Here is a 22146-nt window from a genome sequence, read left to right on the forward strand (position 1 = left end):
GCGCCTGATGTCTACATCAGGAGGTATCGGTACGTCATTCAAAAAGGGAAACCGAAACTAGGACTGCAGATACAAACCGAAAACTAAATATGAAATATGAATATGAATATGAAAATTAATATGAAATATGAAATTATAACATGAAATTAATGTTAATATGACAATATTTTTACACAGGTAAGATGATGTAAAATTAGAATAGCCTTGTGCCTGTGCCGTCTTGACTTCTTTGCTCACTTTCATCACTTTCGCTCGTATTCTCGTGCGCTGACTCGTCTGCTAAGCTGAACAGCCAATCAGAGTACTCTCTCTCACCGATGGCGCCGACGCCGATGGACGGCAATTCAACAAGCTCGATCGGCCAAAATTCCTGAAGAATTTGAAACCTCACCGTTGGCCGATGACCGACCGTTGGCTTGGTACGCGTAGACATGAATGCTTGGCTGTTACATTACGTCCTGTACATACTAAATATATGGTTATATCACTTTGTTTTCATGCTTTTTAATCAACCCTTCACTAATCTCTGCCCCCCCCATGGTTACTGTTGCTAACGCAGACAAGCTTTACAGGACGTTCCATATGAATGAACTGGAGATTTCTGTGAAAGGCTTTTTTCCGCCAGTAAAATGTTCTCATAAAGTGGCCAAAGCTGATTAGATATTATTCCTATGTGGACTGGAATAAATTATGACATTGAAATGCATTTTTCTCTGCTTTTTTTTTCTCCACTAAAATTGTTAAATTGCACAGTAACATGATGAAAACTGCAGAGACTGAAAATCAATGGAGGTGAACGCTGCTTTATAATTGTTCCTTGTATAATTGACTGTTATTATTGACTTATACTCTTTTTTTTTTGCATAATTTCTGTGAAATTATGGTTAAAACTGTCAAGCCAGATTTTTTATATTTTAATATTTTATTAAGATATGATGCCATAAACTTTACAAATCCAGCAAGTATACTACCATTCAAAAGTTTGGGGTTAGCATGATTTTTTAGAAAGTCTCTTCTACTCACCAAAGCTACATTTATTTAATCAACAATACAGTCAAAACAGTAATATGTGAAATATTATTGTCTATTTGAATATATTTTAAAATGTAATTTATTCCTGTGATCAAAGCTGAATTTTCAGCATCATTACTCCAGTCTTCAGTGTCACATGATCCTTCAGAAATCACTCTAATATGATGATTTGCTATTATTAAGGTTGAAAACATTGATTCTTTGATGAATTGAAAGTTCAAGAGAACAGCATATTTAATAGTGAAATATTTTGTAACATTATAAAAGTTTTTTTTTTTTTTAAATCAGTTTAAGGCATCATTGCTAAATAAAAGTATTGATTTCTTTAAAAACAAAACTTATTGACCCCAAACTTTTGAACAGTAGTGTTTATTTTGCAGAATCCTCAAAATGAGGAATAATGAAGACAGCGACGACTTTGTTCAAAGGGTTTCCAGTGTTGTGGTCAGAGAGCTGAGAGTGTGTTTGCATTCACCAGCATGAACTCATGATCTCAGAACGAGGCTGAATGAGCCTCCGGTCTCTGTGTGATAACACACTTAATGGATTTTGAATGCAGCTCAGGTGTGTCTGTGTATGTGAGTCAGTCTGGAGCCTGAACTTTCTTGATTTATTAATGGCATTTTAATGATAGAGAACAGCGGTACTGCATAGAGTAACACTCAGAAACAGCACTCTGTGTGTAGTCAGTCTGGAGCCTGTGCTGTAGTGCATCATTAACCTCCGTTAATAATAAGGAGCAACACTCATGTTCACATTCAGACCTCTGGCGTTTTTGTATTATTGTAGATTTTTGTACTCTAAAATGTATAATTATATTGTATAACTTTTCATTTCAAAGATATGTGACATCCGTCCCAGCAAACTCTTTTTTCCGGTAATCACAAATGACTGTGATTGGTCCAGCCTGACCAGCAGTGAGAAAAGTAACAGGTAGTTGTTTTGCAGTTTGTACAGTAATTTTCCAATACTGTATATATAAAAATGCACATTTGATGAAATAAATAAAATATAAAAACATACATTTAAAACTACTAATTTTTATTTAGGGTCATCACACCAGCATTTCAGTGATTCACAAACTTTTTTTGTCAGCTGAACACCTTTAACATAAAATATTTGCTAGAAGTACCCCCTGAGATTTGGATTTAATATTTAAAATAATTTAGCAACACATCTGATGTTCACGGTTCTCTGATGTCATTTAATGGTCACATGATACGTATATCAGTGCCTCCCATGTGACCAAATCTCAACTGATCTCAAAATCTAAACTATACTATCGGCCAGCTCTAATCTGCAAAATGCGACTGTAAGGCATGAAGATATTAAGATATTATAAACATTATGGTCATGGTTTTCTGTAAAGTTGCTTTGAAACATTGTGTATCGTGAAAAGCGCTATACAAATACATTTGACTTAGTTTAAATATTAGTGTTTTACATTTTTTTGTGTGTAGATTTATTTGTATCACAATATTATTATATTTATTTATTTTACATTTTTAAGATTTAATTATTAGCTTTTCATCAACTCACAAACCCCAGTTTGGGAAACTGTTCTATTTCTCTGTTTCACACAAACCCAAGTGCATCATGGGAAGGAAGCAGCTGGATTTGGTATTTGAAGGTGTTGTGTGTCAGTCCATCTTAATGCCTTTATCTTCAGTCCTTTATAATCTGTCGTCTCTTTCATCTCTCTATCTTTAGTATTGACCCTGTCCATGGACACACACCTGTTCCCACCTTTCATTCCTCGTTCCAGCGCCCCACCTGGACGACCAGCTGAGGGTTTACGTGCCTTCTTTTATTTCAGTTTGTGCTGAAGGCGTCTGATGCAGTAATCATGAACAGATTTCAGAACAGAAAGTGAGAAGTGTGGAGTTTAGCAGCAGTGAAATGGCTTATTTCTTGTCGAAATATTCGCTGTTAAAGCAGAACATTTTGGGCAGGACATATTGAAAGGCTTACCTACTTTTTTCGAAATAGCCAAAACCCGTCAGCCATGACTTACTACTTATTCACTAGTGGTATTAGTTCATTTTTTTTATTTTTTTATTTAAAGATGACTTTGAAGCCGTCAGACATTGTCTGAAGATTTTGATTTCTTGAGGTCTTTAAGTTGGCTTAAACAAAGAATGCATTTTGTATTGTCTGCACTATTTTATAATGTTTTTCTAATATACACAAGCATGTAAATTGTGCTTTTTGGACATCTCAATTCAAAAGTTCTAATATTATGTTGTCAGTTTTCAAATGATGGACTGATGAATTTGATGGACACATGGACTCATTTCATTTCAAACCTGAACCAAACATATTTTTCTTCAAAGATCAACAGTCTGTCATTAGTCTTTAATCTGCCACAAAAAACAACAACATTAAAATCATGAACTCAAATGTCATTGTGAAAAAAAAGAAAAAAAGACTGTTGTAACAGTGCGTAAATCAGACCTTTCAGGCTATAGACTAACGCTAATAAGCCTTATGCCAAAATTATTATCACAACTAAATTGTCGGTCATTAAATAAGAAAACTAAATAATTGTGTAGATAATTTGCTACGTGTAACCCGACATCAGACATTGGACTGAAGTATTTTTTTGCACACAGTGCCACGACCAATCAATCATGGCTGCCTATCAATGCATATCTAAATTCGCTCCTACGGCGAATCTTTGTAGAGCTTCAAAAAAAGAAACAAAAAAGATGCTGCAGCCAATGAGCAGCCGGCGGGGGCTCTAGGACGACTCAATCTCCACGGACAGTTTTTAATGTTTTATCAGACAATAACTACTCAGGAATTTGCTTTAGTATAATTTTCGGGACATTTAGGGCCGGATTCGGGATTCGGGACAATGGCTTAGACTTCGGGACTGTCGCGAATTTTTCGGGACGTCTTGCCACCCTATTGAAAGTCTCTTCACATCCTGATAGCAATCACTAAGTGAAGTGGTCTAAATGTATTTATATATCGTCTGTGGAAGGCATAGGACCATAAAATGTTCGTCCAGTCATTGCATTCGGTGCGAATGAAGCGCTCTGTAGGGAGGGTGGGATCTCATGCTTTCAAAGCTAGCTTGCTATTGCTAGCCGCTCCGAAAATTGCCGGCCCTACCTTTAATGTGAAACGGCTCTTCAGCACCTGTAGTGTAAATGTATGCCCTAAATATATTTATTATGTATTAGCCATCATATCAAATGAATGTATTTGTGGTTAAAGTGGTTACACTCACTCTGCCATGAGTCATGCCTAAAGGTGCGTTCACATTAGCAACATTTCAGTGAAAAAAATGCATATTGTCAATAGTGTGTCAATGCATGAGGAACAGCTCACACAGAAGTCTCATTCGAACCAAAGAGCTTTGGTCAACGCGCAGAAATTGAACCCGTTGCGAAATCTGTGAGGGGAAATCTTCCCGAACACGTTGGATTCTGATTAAAATGACTCTATTTCGCCGGTGAAAATCCACCAAACAACGGCACATGTGACTGCAAGATATACAAGAGCAGGTCCTGTGTGTGTACGCCCACTAATTCTTAGTCTGGAAGTAGTGAAAGATGCATTAGTGAAGTTTAAGTAGAAACCCTTCTTTCTCTTTCTGTTTCCTTTTGTTTTTGCTCTCTGTTTTCACTATTGGCCAGAGGGTCTTTCTTGTTTCTCTCATGTCATTGAAATGGAAGTTTGAGTTTTCCTTCTGCTGTTTATTTGAAAGTGCTGTGTTTATTTTATATTTCGTAGAGTGTGGCGGCTGCGGTGTGTGTGCGTGAAGGGTTGCTGGAATGTTCAGGGTCATGTGATTGAGTTTCAAGATGACCTTGTAAATTACATCTCGGCATATATATACACAAAGCAATGGGGTTTGCACATGAACCTTCTGCACAGTCATCCCTCATGCTCACGGTGTGTTAATAGCAGCGTTCAGTGGGTGTTTTGCTGGCTTAATATGGTGTCTGTGGATGTTTAAATGAAGTTCTGTTAGCAACCTCTGGTGCCTGTGTGTGAGTGTCAGATAAAGGCAATTGCAGTCTCATCACCCTACAGCAAACTCATGTCATCTCACGATTTTTAATCGCTTCTAGTAAGTTGAAATCAAGGTTATCACGGCCACACCAGCTAATTAATGTAGACCAGTCTGTTTTTACCAAGAGTCAAAATCACTTGGAACTCCAGACGCCGTTTCATTCCAGATATGAGTGGAATTTTCTTTATTTACATAACAGACAGTTGCTGAACTCGCTTAGGAGCCATGGAAACAGACGGGTCTGAAACCAGGGGCGCATTTTAGACATCGCCGAACGAGAGACACGGTCAGCCTGTTACGATTGCAGATGTATGTTTCATGTGTGCTCTAATTAGGAATGTGTTTATACCAATACCGTTACAATGGAAGGCTGTGTAATCAAAAGAGTTTAAGAGTATCACGTTTCTAAAACTACACACACACACACACACACACACACACACACACACACAGAGTAACAACTTTAGACAACTTTAGAGCTCAAATAACTATTTTATTTTTAAATCTATTTGAACTATTATTAAAATATATCAATTTTTTTATGAAAAAGTTTTTTTTTTTTAGTTGGTGCTTTAACCAAAATTGGAGCTTCACATATAAAATATGTAATACTGTACATAACCAGAAGTTCATCCACTTAAAAAAGTAGTCGCAGTTCAAATAGACTTTTTAGGCAACTTTACAGCTCAAATAACTATTTATTTTATTTTATTTCATTACGAAAGATTGCATTTTTGTGGTTTAATCAAAATGGGGATGCACTGATTTATCAGCCAGTATTTGTTATCGGCAGTTATTTTCTCTTATCGGGCATCGGCCAATTGTTTAAAAACAGTCAATGATCAGGGCCGATTATATCCTGTCAATCAAGAGTAGAGATCGACTGATATTGATTTTTTATATTTTTTTATAACCAATATCAATACCAATTATTTGCTTGTTTATGTGCTCGATAACCAATATATAGAACTGATATTCTATATATTATTTCTGTTTTCGGCAATTATAACAACTACACTAAACTGAACAACCGATTATCGGTCCATCTCTATAAAAGCGGATGGAAAAACGTGTCAGACTGCAACTCATACTGTGTGTGAAGAAAATCTCTCATGTTGAATTTAGGGCTGTCGAAGTTAATGTGACAATAATGCATTAACAGTTAAAATAGCAACGTTAAAGCAGGCTCTGCTTGACCGTATGAATCACCCGTAGTTCAAGCCAGGGTTGCCAGATCTGCGTTTTTTTCCTACAACAAACATTTATTTGTAGCGAGCCTCCCATCCAGTAATCGCGAAGAGCTTTGTGCTTTATTACTTCTGGTAAGAAACAAAGTCTCAGCTTTCAAATTCTGTCCATTTTATCACGAAAATCAAACAATAAATGGCAGTTTGACGCTCTTAAATGTGACGTGAGGCTGTAAAACGGTCCACTTCCACTATAATACAAGTTATTGCACGGAAAAACAAGCATGAGCAATAAAAGTTATGTTGAAAGACACAGTACAACTTACTGAAATGAATCATGTCTCATGTAATCTCCAATCAGTGTTTCAACGGTGGAAAGACGTCAGTAAAACAGCTTGTAAACAATATGCGATTACCTCAGGAAAGTTATCCAATGTTCACAGTTTGTGTAGCTATAAAATAACAGTACTTTTTTACTGTTATGAATGTATGTTTGAATAAAGTTTATTAAAACTACCTTATGTGCTTAATTTCATCTGAAAATAAATAGCAGTTGAATATAATAGCCCTGTTGTTAATTTTAACCTCTAATATTATAACAATGTACCAAATGAGAGGGTTCCCTGTACAGTTTACATTAGTTGGCAGAGATTATTTTTCCTTAAGAAACTCTAACTATCGATGTCAGTATCAGAATAATCGGCTATCGGTATCGGCGGAGAAACTTAGTATAGGTGCACCACATTTCTAAAAAACAATTAAATCGATAAGAAAAAGTAGTCTCGGCTCAAAAGGAATTTTTAGAAAACTTTACAGCTCAAATAACTTTTTTTTTCTTTTTTTTTACACAAAATATTAATTGGTGCTTCATCGGTAACACAATCAAAAGTACCTCAAGCGTTACAATTTTTTCTTTCAAGTGCTAGAGCAAAAATACATCTTTGCTTTTCTGCCTTTAAACCCTCTGACCTCCTTGTCTGCTTCTCTTCCATTGTAAGTGCATCCCTGCAGGCACGTTTCCCATTTGCTTTTACAAACTGAGGGAAGAGTCGACATTATTGTCTGTGGTAATCAACAGCATTCCCCAGATGTGGTATATAGACATTAGGCTCCTTTAAATCTTCATAATAGATTCACACACGTAGACAAGACTGTGAATGTGGAGCGGGAAGCAGATTTCCGGAGCAGTCTGACAGATTCGCAGTGATTATTTGGCTGTGCGAAGGAATGAAAAGTGTCTCTTTGTGTGTGAAAATCTCTGTCCTCAGGGGTTTTATTCAACCATCAGAGTGACAGAGAGTGAAAAAGAGATTTTGATTGAGTTCAGGCCCATTCAGACGGCCGGTCTCGGTTGACAAAGCCCAGCAGATAAAGACACAGTTGTAGCTCTCTTTTGTCTGTTCTTAATCTATTATCCTGTCTTATCTTTTCTTCTGCCCATTGCAGTTTCACTTTCTTGCATCGGTTGTATTGATCTTTTTCTTTTCACCCGTGTTCGCTCATTATCTGCAGACCCCTGCGGGTTTGATTGATGGCTCTAGGTTTTGATTGACAGGTGTATAAGGCCCGACTGTGGCATACTGATTTTGGTTTGGGTTAAAGGTCATACCTCTTTCTGGTGGAGCGTATGTGTGGATGTGTTACTTCAAACACACATAATCACATGTGTGCCTTTCTGTGTAATTGGGGACACCCTTTTGACTTCTATTCTTATTTAATTCTAAAGCTAATTAAAATTACGGTAGAATGTCCTAAAATACATCTAATCCCAAAATACTGAAATCCAACTTTTTCATGTTTAGATGTGAATCAAGACATTTGCGTCTCTGGGAATCAAACCATTTTATTTTAAGGTGATGTACAGGTAGTTACACGTTACTACTGTACATGTACTTGCTATAGTAAAGACCGTAAATGATGCAGAATTTCAAGTAACTAACTTTAAACCAAACCCTGACCGTAACTCTATTGTAAGTACATGTAGTTAATCAATATTACTCAGTACTTATTTGAATAAGTACAATGTAACTGCGCCACCTTAAAATAGTGTAACCAACTACTGGTAACACTTTTATTGTCCTTGTTACTTATGTTACATGTACTTACCATAGTAATAACAGTAAATTACGCATAATTACATGCAACAAACCCTAATCCTACCCTAACCCTATAGTAAGTACATGAAGTTAATTAATATTACTCAGTACTTAAATATATTAATTACACTGTAACAATGACACCTTAAAATAAAGTGTAACGCTACTATTTTACTTGCTTTTAAATGCTTCTTCTAAATGCATTTTTAGATGGGATGAAGACATATTTAGTCTCTTACTTATGATGTCCCGAACATTTAACATTTAAGATAAAAAAAAATTGCTTTTTTGAACACAATATATTTAAAGACATGTTAGGATATATATATATTTTGTAAAAAATATGTATATTTTTATAAGCTAACAAATCATTTACAGAATTGTGATTCTCTTATGTGACACTTTTTTTATGCAGTTTTATTATGCATTAAACATAATGCATAAACTATTTTACCGGTATGTAATAAAAACAAATCAATTATAAATTCTCAAACATAAAACCATTTCCTCTTTTTGTTAAAATGTTCATTTAATAACTTTCAGAATTTTTATATTCTATATTTTTCTGTTTAACATTTCTTGCATTTATGAAGCGAAACACAAAGACACTGTATTATTCGGTCGACACATACATTTAGCTGAACACAATGGAATATGGAATATATTTCGTATTTTTCTTTTAACATTACATTATCTGTCTGTGTAACACTTCATGCTTTTAATAAAATAAAGTATGTGATATTGTGTTTGTCTGCTTTAAATGTCCTGTATGTTCAGAACAGATTCGCTTCAGTAGGGCTTGCTGCGCGACCTCTCATTTTTACTCATTTACTAGTCATCCAGAAAAGTAGTCAAATAGTCTGTGTTTCAGTGTTTACATGATGTAAATGACTCTGACAGCCAGATGGAGAGTGACGCGGGTGAGAAACCAAGGATCGCGGATCCGCTTTGCCAGATTCACGCCTCTTGCCTTGTTGTGAACAGAGCCAAAAACAGCCATGTCACTAGTTTATTTCTGTCAGCCTCCGGGTTTAGATAAAGGCTCTCAGAAGTTTAGAGTGAAAGGATTTTAATACAGAGTAGAAAAAAAGTGTGAAATCAATAACTCTTCAAGCAAAGACCAAACAAACTAAAAGCTTCTTTAGCAGGTTGTTGACTGTATATGTGTAAGCTAGCGCTCTCCGGTTAGCGGTTATAAATGAGCTGTTCTGTTTATACGTTACGTCTCGCAGCGGCGACTGTGTTTACGACTGTTTTCACAGGGCTTTCTTAACTATGCAAGCGAGGGCCAAATCCGTCTGCGTCTATGTGTGTGTGTGTGAGTGTTTCATGCATATGTGAAATGAATGGATCAGACTGGGATGGGATGAGATATTGAGCAGTGCATCAGACTCACGGTGTGTGGGAAACCGTGAGTGTTTACGTCCCGGGGCCCTTTACATGAATGAGTCTTATACATTCACATGTCTGTGTAAGTGTGTCTGTACTTTGTAGGATTAAAGTTGTCCCTTAATTATGTGTGTTCGACATACTAGGATGCTTTTAGACGCACACACAGACTAGCCTCCGTTCTTCATCCAGACTAAAGCTGTGTGTTCGGGACTGTAATATAAGCAGTGCATTAGTGAGTTTAGACTAGTGATGGTTTGTAATAGAGAGAGTGAAAGACGGGAATAGTTTGTTGAAAGAGATTTTAACACACTAAATGTAACATAATGTACCGTCAGAAGGTCATTAGCGCAAAATGAACCCAGACAGGGTGAGCAACGCAACTGTTATGTAATATGACTGTACATTATGGACACATTTGAGTTTGATCTGTTTTAAATATTTTATTATTCCAGGAAAAAAAAGAGTGTATAATTCATTTAAAAGTTTATATTTGTGTATGCTCACTAATATACATATGGTTTAGCAGTGTCGGCTAAACTTTAGTTTCCACTTATCATCTGTTAACCACACTTTGCAAATAGTTTCTCAATTATGTTATGAAAGATATTAATTGGTTTGTTCATATTGCATTTTACTGCCTGATTTATTGTACAGTCTGTGTTTACAGATGGTTCCCAACCCCAATTTCTGACTGTATATAAACATGGTTTTGTAGCATAACTGTACAAGAATATTTGACCACTGAATGCCACAATTGACCTAACAGAATCAAATGTTCCAGAGAGCCGTGAAATAAGCAACTTTATTTTATGTCTTGATGTCAAAATTATATACACACCCCCTCTCTCTTTAACAGCTCACAGATGTGCAGTTATTTTGACTGAAGGGTGTTTGGTCAGCTTCTATAAGCACCTTTGTGGCCATTTAAAACAGTGTGTGTGTGTTTGTGTGTGTGTGTGTGTGCTAGTTTCAGAGGGAGAGGAAAACACACATATCAACTTTACAACCCTGTATTATAATTTTGTGTTACTTACTTTTCACCCAAAGTGATTTACCATGCACTAATTACAGCAGCAATAACCCGGGGTTAAGTGTCTCGCTCATGGACACAAAAGCTCAATTGTGCTCTCAGCAAGGTTATTATACTTTATAATATATATATATATATATATAGATATATAGATAGATAGATAGAAGCTGATAGAACAATTATGAGAATGCTTCAGAATAAATTATATTTATACCCCAAAAATCATCCCGGAATAAAATACTGTTATTTTACATTTGATTATTCAATATCTGTATGTGAATATATATATATATAGTGTGTGTGTGTTTTATTATATTTATTTAACACTTTGTTCTGCCAAAGTTATCACTTTAAACTAATAATTCATAATTATTTTTTATTTTATTGTTATTTTGCTTTGACGCAATGACAATTAAATTTAGTTTAAAATGGTCCAATTATTGTTTTAATTTCAGTCTTACATAGCAAAAATGATGTTTGCCTAATTAATCTAGTTTATCACCGCAATTATTTAGGATGGAATCTGTAATATATGAGATCTGGATCCTTTGAAATCCTTGTATTCTGAAGCTTTTATGACCATGAAGAATAAACAAACTCGAATAACTTCTTCATATCACTTCAAAACAAGTGATAGACTGTCCAAACTTCATTTCCATCTTTTAGTTTAATTTGTAAATGTCTCTGGGTCTTTTCTCCCTGTGAATATTTGAAGATGAAAGAGTGAGAACGATGTGATATTTGCAGCCATATTTCCCCAGGTGCCATACATTTCATACTTCAAAGCTGTGTGTTTTGATCCTGAGAGGGAGTAATTATTCAGTTCGGTCTCTCATCACTTTTCTAAAAAAAGGCCATTTTTGAGTTGGATAAATGCTGTGCTCGTTTCTGACAGATGTCTTGCGAGGCAGATAACTGACTTGTTTCCAATTTCTGTTCATCTCCAGCTAATGTTCTGGACACCATGCTGCTGAGGAATTCTGGGAAGGTGGAAGAACATCGGGAGACAGGAAGTGATGCGTCGGCTCTACCTCAGCGCTTCCTGTGGTGTTACTGTTATCACCACTGCCCGGAGGACTCGACTAATAACACATGCAGGTACAAGGACGCACGCCACCACACTAACACCACACTTGCACACGTCCCGTACGCAGTAATACATGTGTGTCGTGTGTTCAGAACGGACGGGTTCTGCTTCACTATGGTGGAGGAAGAGGGTGGAGCGGCTGTGGTGACGTCAGGGTGTCTGGGTCTGGTCGGATCAGAGTTTCAGTGCAGAGTGAGTCATAAACTACTCTAATTTCCAAAATAAACTACTTAAGTGTTGGTGCATCAGTCCTCAAGCACTGACGAAACAAAAGCCTTATATAACCGACGGGGAATTAAACGCCCACTTTACAGACTCTGTATGTGTTGCTCCTCAACTGGCACAGTTCACCCAAACGTTTTAATTTAATTAATTTTATTCACCCTTGCCTCTTTATAACTCACAATTCTGACCTTGTTTGTCACTGTGCAACTTCGTATCTTAAAATGAGTAAATAGTAAATCAAGAGTGGCAAGATTAGTTTTGACAACAATATGAATATTAAATATTAACATTGATAATAATCAGAAATGTTTCTTGAGCAGCAAATTTCAGCTTTGATCACAGGAATAAAATACATTTTAAAATATATTACAATAGAAAACAGTTTAAATGATAATAATATTTCACACTATTACTGTGTTTACTGTAATATTGATCAAATAAATGCAGCCTTGATGAGCATAAGAGGCTTCTTTCAAAAACTCAAATAGTAGTGTACCTTTTTTCTTTTATTTTTTTATCCTGTGGTGGAAACAAGTTTCCATGCTCGTGATTTTCTTTCTTCCATGCAAAACAAATTAAGATAGTTCAGCAGTTTAACAGCGGCTCTTTTCCATGTTATAAAAATGAATGGTTATTTTTACTTCCAAGCTCCAAAAATCACCATAGTAGTCTATAGTACATGTGTTGAGTGAACTGTTCCTTTACACTTCTCTTTATCATAACACAAAACAAAATACAATCCAAAACTTAAAACAATATAAAACCGATCCTATTTACTTTCTAAAATATGCCCCTTGTTTTATTGGGCAAAATGATATTAACCAATAATATCACCGCTTATTTTTCCCCAATCATTTCAAGTATCACCCCTACTGTACATTATCTCATGCTGCATGTTCTGTTTTATTGTGTATGTTGCTGAGCCTAAAATATCCTGATGTGTTAATATAACGTGTGTGTGTGTGTGTGTGTTTAGGACACAGGGAACTCTAAACAGCGGCGAGCACTAGAGTGCTGCACAGATCAGGACTACTGTAACAGAGACTTACACCCAACACTGCCTCCCCTACGAACACCCAGTGAGTACACACACACACGGACACATACACACACACACACACATGGACACATACACAGAGACACACACGCACACACACAGACACATACGCACGCACACACACACAAACACACACATACACACAGAGACACACCCACACACGTTGGGTTTTCATGTTTAATGTGCACTTTCCATAGACATAATGAGTTTTATACTGTACATACTGTATATTCTATGTCCTAACCCTAAACCTACCCATCACAGAAAGCTTTCTGCATTTTTAATTTAAAAAACAACAATTTATCATGATTTATAAGGAAAACAAAAATGTCACCACATGAACAACATTTTCAGGTTTTACTATCCTTTTACTACAGCTATTGAGTAGTGTTTGTTCAGGTAAGCATTATTATTACAATTTAAAGTTAGTGAGTTAGTTTAACCCTCAACCCTTAGTTGAACCGTTTAGCAACAGCATAGCAACATGCTAAATCCGCTGAGATTCTGCCTCGGTTGCAGCACAAAAATTACTAACTGTAAATAAATAAAAACTAAAACTGAAATAAAAACACATTTAGTACTAAAGTAAAATTAAAATAAATAATAATAAAATATATATATATATTTTTTTTAAATAAAAAAATTACATTTACTTCATTATATTAATACAACTCTAAAGACTATAATAATATATTAATTATATAATAATAATCTAGTCTTAATTACTATAAAAAGTATAAATAAATAAATAATTATTTAGCCTCTTTCGTTATTTTTTCTTTGGGCAACCATATAATAATAATCCAGTCTTAATTACTATAAACAAAAAAAAAAAAGTAAAATAAATACATCATTATTTAGCCTTTTTAGTATTTTTTTTTCTTTGGGCATCATTCCTAGATGAAAAAAAGTATGATTTGTTCCCAAAAGTATATCTAGGTCAGAAGCCCTTACACACCTGTAGGGTTTATTGTGGCTGTCATGATACAACTGCCATCAATCAGCACAGCAGAATAGAAGTCCCTCTGTCTGTCTCTCACACACACACACACACACACACACCTGTGTATTCACACCCTCTCACCTGTGCTGTGGCGAATAGCGATGACTCTGATTTCACTCAGCTCTTTTGGACATGTAATAATACTGTGTGTGTGTGTGTGTGTGTGTGTGTGTGTACAGGTTATGTAGTTGGAGATATTCATCATATCGCTCTGCTCATCTCAGTGACCGTCTGTAGCTTCATCCTCACCTTCATCATCATCTTCTGTTACTTCAGGTGTGTAAGTTACCACACAGACACTTGTTCTTAAATAAATCTAATTGAAATGACTATAATCTAAACCTTACAGACTAATCATGACTTAATCTGACAGATTATTATAACATTACTGTTTTAATCATGGTCAATCTCCATGTTGTCTTTGTGTGGAGTTTGGTTAAGTCGTCTGTGTGGTGTTTCAGGTATAAGCGTCATGAGTTGGCCCCGCGCTACAGCCTTGGCCTGCATCCTGACGAAACTCTCATTCCTCCCGGAGAATCCCTGCGGGATCTCATAGAGCAGTCCCAGAGCTCCGGCTCAGGGTCAGGACTCCCCCTGCTGGTCAGAATCACACACTGCACACAGTCACACAAGACATGAAATCAGCATCCACATAGGGACCAATGAAATGCACATAGAATACAGTCATAACAATGGAATTTACTGTATAACATGGAATGTAATTGGCTGTACACTTGTGATATGGACTAGTGTCTGTAAATATTAAACTGCAGAATGATTGCCATTTAAAATGAAGTGTGAATGAGCGGCAATATCAGCGTCTGGCGTCTCACATGAACACACTTGATCTCCAGAGCTGCCCTGAGAGCCACTTCACTAGCATTTCACCATTTCTTTTGTAGATAAACTATCTTCAAATACACACAGAAACTCAAATGTCTTCATACAATCTGTCAAAATAAAAGTTAAAAACTATCTATCTATCTATCTATCTATCTATCTAGGTGCAGCGCACTATAGCGAAGCAGATCCAGATGGTGACACAGATTGGGAAGGGCCGTTATGGAGAGGTGTGGATGGGTAGATGGAGAGGAGAGAAAGTAGCTGTGAAAGTGTTTTTCACCACAGAGGAGGCCAGCTGGTTCAGAGAGACGGAGATATATCAGACTGTCCTCATGAGACATGAGAATATACTGGGTGAGACTTTCTTTCTCAGACACACACACACGCACACACACACAGCTCTCTGATGTCGGTTAAAGGTCACATGCAGGAAAACAAATAAAATATTGAATGTTTTTAGTAAGTATTTTATTTTGATTGATATTTGAAAATTAAAAATGTTATTATTTAATTGATTTACTTTTCATCAAGTCACAAAACCCCTGCAGTTCCCTCGCGAACCACGTGTAGTACGTGTGTGCAAAAGTGTGCCTTCGTGTAGCTAATCTTTAACTACAAGAGTTGATTTAATTTAATTTTAATGGTTTTACAAAATAAGCTCATGCAATTTACATATGAACGCGACCGAAGACGACGGAAAAACAAACGGAGAACATCAGCTTTAGTTTCTGCTCTGACAGACACAAGACCAGCCGAACGCTGTGAGTGTGTGTTAGAAATCAGGAGTGGTGAGAGAACATTGAGCTTGGTATGTTTTTCCTCGTCAAACCAAACTTGGGTCTTCAGCCGAGAAAGTTTAAATCCCGTCTGGCTAGAGCTCTTCCCATAATGTTACTCATTAGTTCAGTAGACGGAGAGTAGACGGTCTTTTGTGTCTGTTTGAACACACTCGACCACATGAGCGTTTACACTACTAAAGCAATCCGGTCAAATGTGTTTTCGACTACCTCTGGAAGAGGTCAAAAGTGGACAAGCTCAAAGCACTTCAGACCCCGTTTACTCCTGTATTTAGTGTCGTCCACTTGTGATCCGATCGACCAAAACGCATCTTAACACCAGGTGTAAACAGGGCCTTAGAGACTTAACATCACAAACACAAAGAGAAGCACGTTGAAGTTGAGAAGTTGTAGAACTGTATTTATTACAATATTTCAAAAAAGTCCTGTAGAGAATCAGCTATTGCACCTTTAATTACAGTGTTTCAAATAAATGTGATAGGATTTTGCAAGCAGTGTCATGTCTAAAAGAGTCTTTATGCAGGTGCATGTTGCTGGTGACCTTGAAAAGTTTGTGAACCCCTGTTTTAACCCAAATCCTCCGCATGTCCATGTTATTTGTCTCATTTAACTAAATATTTTAGACATAGGAACTCCCGGGAACACGTTTGAGTGATCGCTCAAATTAATCAGTGAATTCAGTTAATTAAAATGAACCATCCCGTATAAATCAGGTCGCTCTAATTAATCGCCGCTTGAGGACGTTCTCTGGGACGTACGCTGTGTTTGATCATTGCATCAAATCACTCGGCTGTACAATACAGTCTGATGCGACAAACTGCATTATTGCATCTTTTCATGCTGTTTTCAAAACTGCAGAGCTACTGTCACGCAACTGAAAAATGTAGTTAAGTTAGCAGCATCTCTACTGTTATTTAATTACTCCTACTGGTGAACATGTAGTCAGCAATTACAGGAAAATGAACCGCGCACGATTGAACCGTCTTGATTAGCAGTCATTTCAAATTAATTAAGCTGATATCAGATTCATTATAACATTAAATTAAGCGTGGTCTTTCTCCGAGTATATTTAGTCTCACGCAGGGATTTTAACTTCAGCGACTCTCTCCTCAGGGTTCATCGCGGCCGACATTAAAGGCACAGGCTCGTGGACTCAACTCTACCTCATCACCGACTACCACGAGAACGGCTCCCTGTACGACTATCTGAAATGCACCACCCTGGACAGCCGAGCCATGCTGAGACTGGCTTACTCCTCTGTGTCCGGGCTCTGCCACCTGCACACGGAGATCTTCGGCACGCAGGGCAAACCGGCCATCGCCCACAGAGACCTGAAGAGCAAAAACATCCTGGTGAAGAGGAACGGCTCCTGCTGCATCGCTGACCTCGGCCTGGCCGTCAAGTTCATCAGGTACGACTACACTCTGGTTTGCTTGTCTTTACTCGTCTTGTTAATTATCTTTGCAACCAACTCAAATATTCATTTGAGTGATGGGTCAAATGTGTTCCCAGAAGTCCCAGCCTGGCATTTTACAACTTTTTTGTAGCTATTTTTGTTTTTAATTTTAACTGCTGATATTTAGTACACAATCTTGGCTGATTATAACTTTATTTAAAATGTTGCTCTATACAAATAGTTTAATTGATTATTGTTTAATGTTAATTTATGTGCTTGTTGAGTTTAATTCTGTCATTTATTAAGATTTCTTTTTAATTATGAGATTCATAATGCCCTGATATTGAATACTGTTCTATAACTAAATATATATATATATACATATATATCAGTATTTTTATTGTTAGATAAAACCGAAACTATTAAAAATTGTTTTCGTTATTTTAAATAAATCAAAAAAATTAATAATAATTTAATTAGATGAAAAACTTGACCAGATGAAAATAAAATCAGTTTAAGTTGAAGTACTAAAATTACTTAATTATGAAACTGAAATAAAAATAAAGCTAAATAGAAATATATATAAAAAATAATTAAAATGACAAAAGCACGTACAATTACTAAAATTGAAACAAATATTTTAATGAATGATGAAAATATAAAAATAACAGCTTATTCAAAATAGCAAATACTATAATAGTATATAAATAATAAAATAACACTGACACACATTATATATATAGTAATGTATAGTAAATTGTATTGTAGCTAACTACTTTATCATAAGGGTAGCTTGACTGTAGTTAAACTACTTATTAGCTTATAGCTTAACAAACTAAACTCATAGTAGCATCAACAACTTTTTAACCCACAAAAATCATTTGAACTCTGCTGAAGATTATATGCTCTTAATAAAAAGAGCCCTAGTGCCTATAGATGTCAGGTGTAAACGATAGTCTCTAAAGTCAAACAATAATCGGGATATATATGCAGATAAAAGATGTTTAATAGCTCCGATAATATTCATAACTTGATCATGAAACACATGATATGAAGTGTAAGCTCAAGGCCTCGATCCGTAACCACATGACAGTCACACGTACGACGAAACAATAATCCACCCCAGGCAAGACCGAGCACATGGTTAAATACCTGAGATACGAAACACCTGGAACTAATCAACAGAAACAGAAAGAACTACAAACACCATGACAAGAACTACAAAAGAACATGAATGGCAAATTACAAAATAAAAGACATGACAATGTAGAGAATCAGGATTGAAATACTATATTAAAACTGTTGTGTCTCATTGAACAGCGACACTAATGAAGTGGACATCCCACTGAACACACGTGTGGGCACCAAACGCTTCATGGCTCCTGAAGTTCTGGACGAGACTCTGAACAGGAGCCATTTTCAGTCCTACATCATGGCAGACATTTACAGCTTTGGCCTCATACTGTGGGAGATCGCCCGCCGAAGTGTGTCTGGAGGTACAGATCCTTAAATATTTCAATGAAGTACAATTACATATTTCATTTAAGCGTCAACATTTGCATTTATATATTTAAATACATTTATTTTTATATTTTAATCTGTAAACATGCTGTGGAGCACCGGTGACCCATTTCTGTGTTCTTTTATATTTACTGCACAAGTAAAGTAATAATAAGTCTTTATTTTAGCTTGACAAGCTATACATCATTTGAAAGGTCCAAGTCTTGCAGTGTTTGATTTACTACATCTAATAGTGAGTGACAATAATCGCTTATTTTTTGTCAGGAGGTATGCAAAATCAAAGTCTCCATTTGCTTATCATTTAATTGTTTAATATGTTTGACATATAAGAGGTTCACTTGTGATTTTAAAATTATTTCATTTATGTCTATGTATTTTTTGGATGTTTCTGCAGGTATCGTTGAGGAATATCAGCTGCCGTATCACGATCACGTTCCTAATGACCCATCGTATGAAGACATGCGAGAGGTCGTGTGCATCAAGAGAATACGGCCATCTTTCCCCAACCGCTGGACCAGTGATGAGGTTAAACACTAATCTGCTCACTCTTCACACTGATTTCATTACTTAGAGGGATAGTTCACCCAAAAAAACGAAAATTCTGTCATCATTTAACTCACCCTCATGTCGTTCCAAACCCGCAAGACTTTCGTTCATCTTCGAAACACAAATAAAGATCTTTTTGATGAAATCTGAGAGCTTTCTGTCCCTCCATTGACAGCTACACAACTACCATTTTAATGCTGAAGCGGTTTAGTCCAACTTTTCTGAAGAGACTCGATCGCTTTATATGATGAGCTGATTGAATTTAGGCTATTATTCACATATAAATCAACTCATTCATCATTTGTGGTAAACAGAAGCTCAAGCACGTTTGAGCTTCAGCAAGAACCAATGAGGTTCATTCTCATGTTACGTGTCACATTTGAGCTTCAGCAAGAACCAATGAGGTTCATTCTCGTGTTACGCAGCACGTTTGAGCTTCAGCAAGAACCAATGAGGTTCATTCTCGTGTTACGCAGCACGTTTGAGCTTCAGCAAGAACCAATGAGGTTCATTCTCGTGTTACGCAGCACGTTTGAGCTTCAGCAAGAACCAATGAGGTTCATTCTCGTGTTACGCAGCACGTTTGAGCTTCAGTAGGAACCAATGAGGTTCATTCTCGTGTTACGCAGCACGTTTGAGCTTCAGTAGGAACCAATGAGGTTCATTCTCGTGTTACGCAGCACGTTTGAGCTTCAGCAAGAACCAATGAGGTTCATTCTCGTGTTACGCAGCACGTTTGAGCTTCAGCAAGAACCAATGAGGTTCATTCTCGTGTTACGCAGCGCTTTTGAGCTTCTGCAAGAACCAATGAGGTTCATTCTCGTGTTACGCAGCACGTTTGAGCTTCAGCAAGAACCAATGAGGTTCATTCTCGTGTTACGCAGCACGTTTGAGCTTCAGCAAGAACCAATGAGGTTCATTCTCGTGTTACGCAGCACGTTTGAGCTTCAGTAGGAACCAATGAGGTTCATTCTCGTGTTACGCAGCACGTTTGAGCTTCAGTAGGAACCAATGAGGTTCATTCTCGTGTTACGCAGCACGTTTGAGCTTCAGCAAGAACCAATGAGGTTCATTCTCGTGTTACGCAGCACGTTTGAGCTTCAGCAAGAACCAATGAGGTTCATTCTCGTGTTACGCAGCGCTTTTGAGCTTCTGCAAGAACCAATGAGGTTCATTCTCGTGTTACGCAGCACGTTTGAGCTTCAGCAAGAACCAATGAGGTTCATTCTCGTGTTACGCAGCACGTTTGAGCTTCAGCAAGAACCAATGAGGTTCATTCTCGTGTTACGCAGCACGTTTGAGCTTCAGTAGGAACCAATGAGGTTCATTCTCGTGTTACGCAGCACGTTTGAGCTTCAGCAAGAACCAATGAGGTTCATTCTCGTGTTACGCAGCACGTTTGAGCTTCAGCAAGAACCAATGAGGTTCATTCTCGTGTTACGCAGCACGTTTGAGCTTCAGCAAGAAGTTTGTTCTCGTGCATCAAGCAGGTTCAGTTGAGCTACTTTTTATGTTCACTGATCATTGTTTAAATGTGAATAAAAGCCTAAATTCAATCTGTTCATCATATAAAGCGATCGAGTCTCTTCAGAAAATTTGGACTAAACCGCTCAATTCATATGGATTAGTTTTACGATCTCTTTATGAACTTTTTGAATCGTCTAAATGGTAGTTGTGTAGCTGTCAATGGAGGCACAGAAAGCTCTCAGCTTCCTTTAAAAATGTCTTCACTTGGCTTTCGAAGTTGAATGAAAGTCTTACGGGTTTGAAATGACATGAGGGTGAGGGTGAACTATCCCTTAAAAAAAATAAATTAAAAAAACACATACACCATGTTTATATATATTTTTTTTTTGTCAGTTATTGTTTTTTTTGATAAAAATGTCATTATTTCATACATTTAGAATGATTTTCAAACCGATATCTTTATCATTACAGTTATCGTCCTTGGTGTGAATGGGCTTTAACACTTGTCATTGTGTTTGATTTCAGTGTCTCAGACAGATGGGGAAGCTCATGACGGAGTGCTGGGCTCATAACCCTGCCTCTCGGCTCACCGCACTTCGCATTAAAAAGACGCTGGCCAAGATGTCAGAGTCCCAGGACATTAAAGTCTGAGAACAGCCCGAAAGCAGCACTGACGGTAACCCCGAACTCACAGCCTGCAACGGCCCGCCGTGGGTTCAGTCGGTGAGTTTTGCCACGCGAGGCCATCTTGCAGACTGACTCACCAATGGCGAAAGACGCCAAAGATGTTCTGTGGTCAGAGCTCAGATATTCAGCCCCGTGGAAGACACCGCTGGCCGCTCTCAGTCCTGCTGTCGTGACGCTTCATGGACGAGCACCTGCAAACGGTCAGTGGGACGCAGCATGACCTCATCGAGCCAGATGTCCGGTGTCCATTATAAACACTTGGGCTTTAGTTCATGACTCCCTTGAGAGAACTCTAAAGTTTTCTCCTTTCACAGTCTGTTCAGCTCGTACATGACGACGATTTCGGCTCGTGTTTGGAACTTGCAACAAGTGTGATGGTTGAAATTAAAGTCATAAGAGCTTCCCTCCTTTTTGGTAGGCTGTGCCTTATTTATTGTGTAAATAGCTGTGTAAAAGAATGAGAGTGAAGCATCAAAGTACTTGAATAAATGTTCTAATGACACTGAAGTTTTTTTGTTTGTTTGTTTTAATTTAACCATTTTTGTGAGGGGTGGTTGATTATGATTTGACTTTTCTAACTTTAGTTAGTGTGTAATGTTGCTGTTTGAGCATAAACAACATCTGCAAAGTTACAACGCTCAAAGTTCAAAGCAAAGGGAGATATTTGCTTTTTAAAGAAATCGTTTTTTAAGGACTACAACAAACGGCTGGTAGGGACTACACAACATTCCTCCCGGGTTAGTGACATCACCAACC

The 22146-nt window shown here is 37.1% G+C and overlaps 1 protein-coding gene across 3 annotated transcripts in view; it reads left to right on the plus strand.

Moving 5' to 3' along the window:
- Positions 1–21895, plus strand: part of bmpr1ba (bone morphogenetic protein receptor, type IBa) — a 57449-nt gene extending 35554 nt beyond the window's left edge. For all 3 annotated transcript variants that reach the window (XM_084413986.1, XM_084413988.1, XM_084413987.1), the window contains 10 exons: positions 11709–11859; positions 11941–12040; positions 13050–13152; positions 14313–14409; positions 14595–14733; positions 15138–15330; positions 16887–17184; positions 18490–18665; positions 19085–19215; positions 21229–21895. In XM_084413986.1, the coding sequence (XP_084270112.1) occupies positions 11709–11859; positions 11941–12040; positions 13050–13152; positions 14313–14409; positions 14595–14733; positions 15138–15330; positions 16887–17184; positions 18490–18665; positions 19085–19215; positions 21229–21354 (1514 nt within the window). In that variant the 3' untranslated portion in view covers positions 21355–21895. The remainder of the gene's footprint in view (positions 1–11708; positions 11860–11940; positions 12041–13049; positions 13153–14312; positions 14410–14594; positions 14734–15137; positions 15331–16886; positions 17185–18489; positions 18666–19084; positions 19216–21228) is intronic.
- The last annotated feature ends 251 nt before the right edge of the window (positions 21896–22146 follow it).

The sequence above is a fragment of the Rutilus rutilus genome (assembly GCF_951802725.1).
Source record: "Rutilus rutilus genome assembly, chromosome: 7".
Classification (NCBI taxonomy): Eukaryota; Metazoa; Chordata; class Actinopteri; order Cypriniformes; family Leuciscidae; genus Rutilus; species Rutilus rutilus.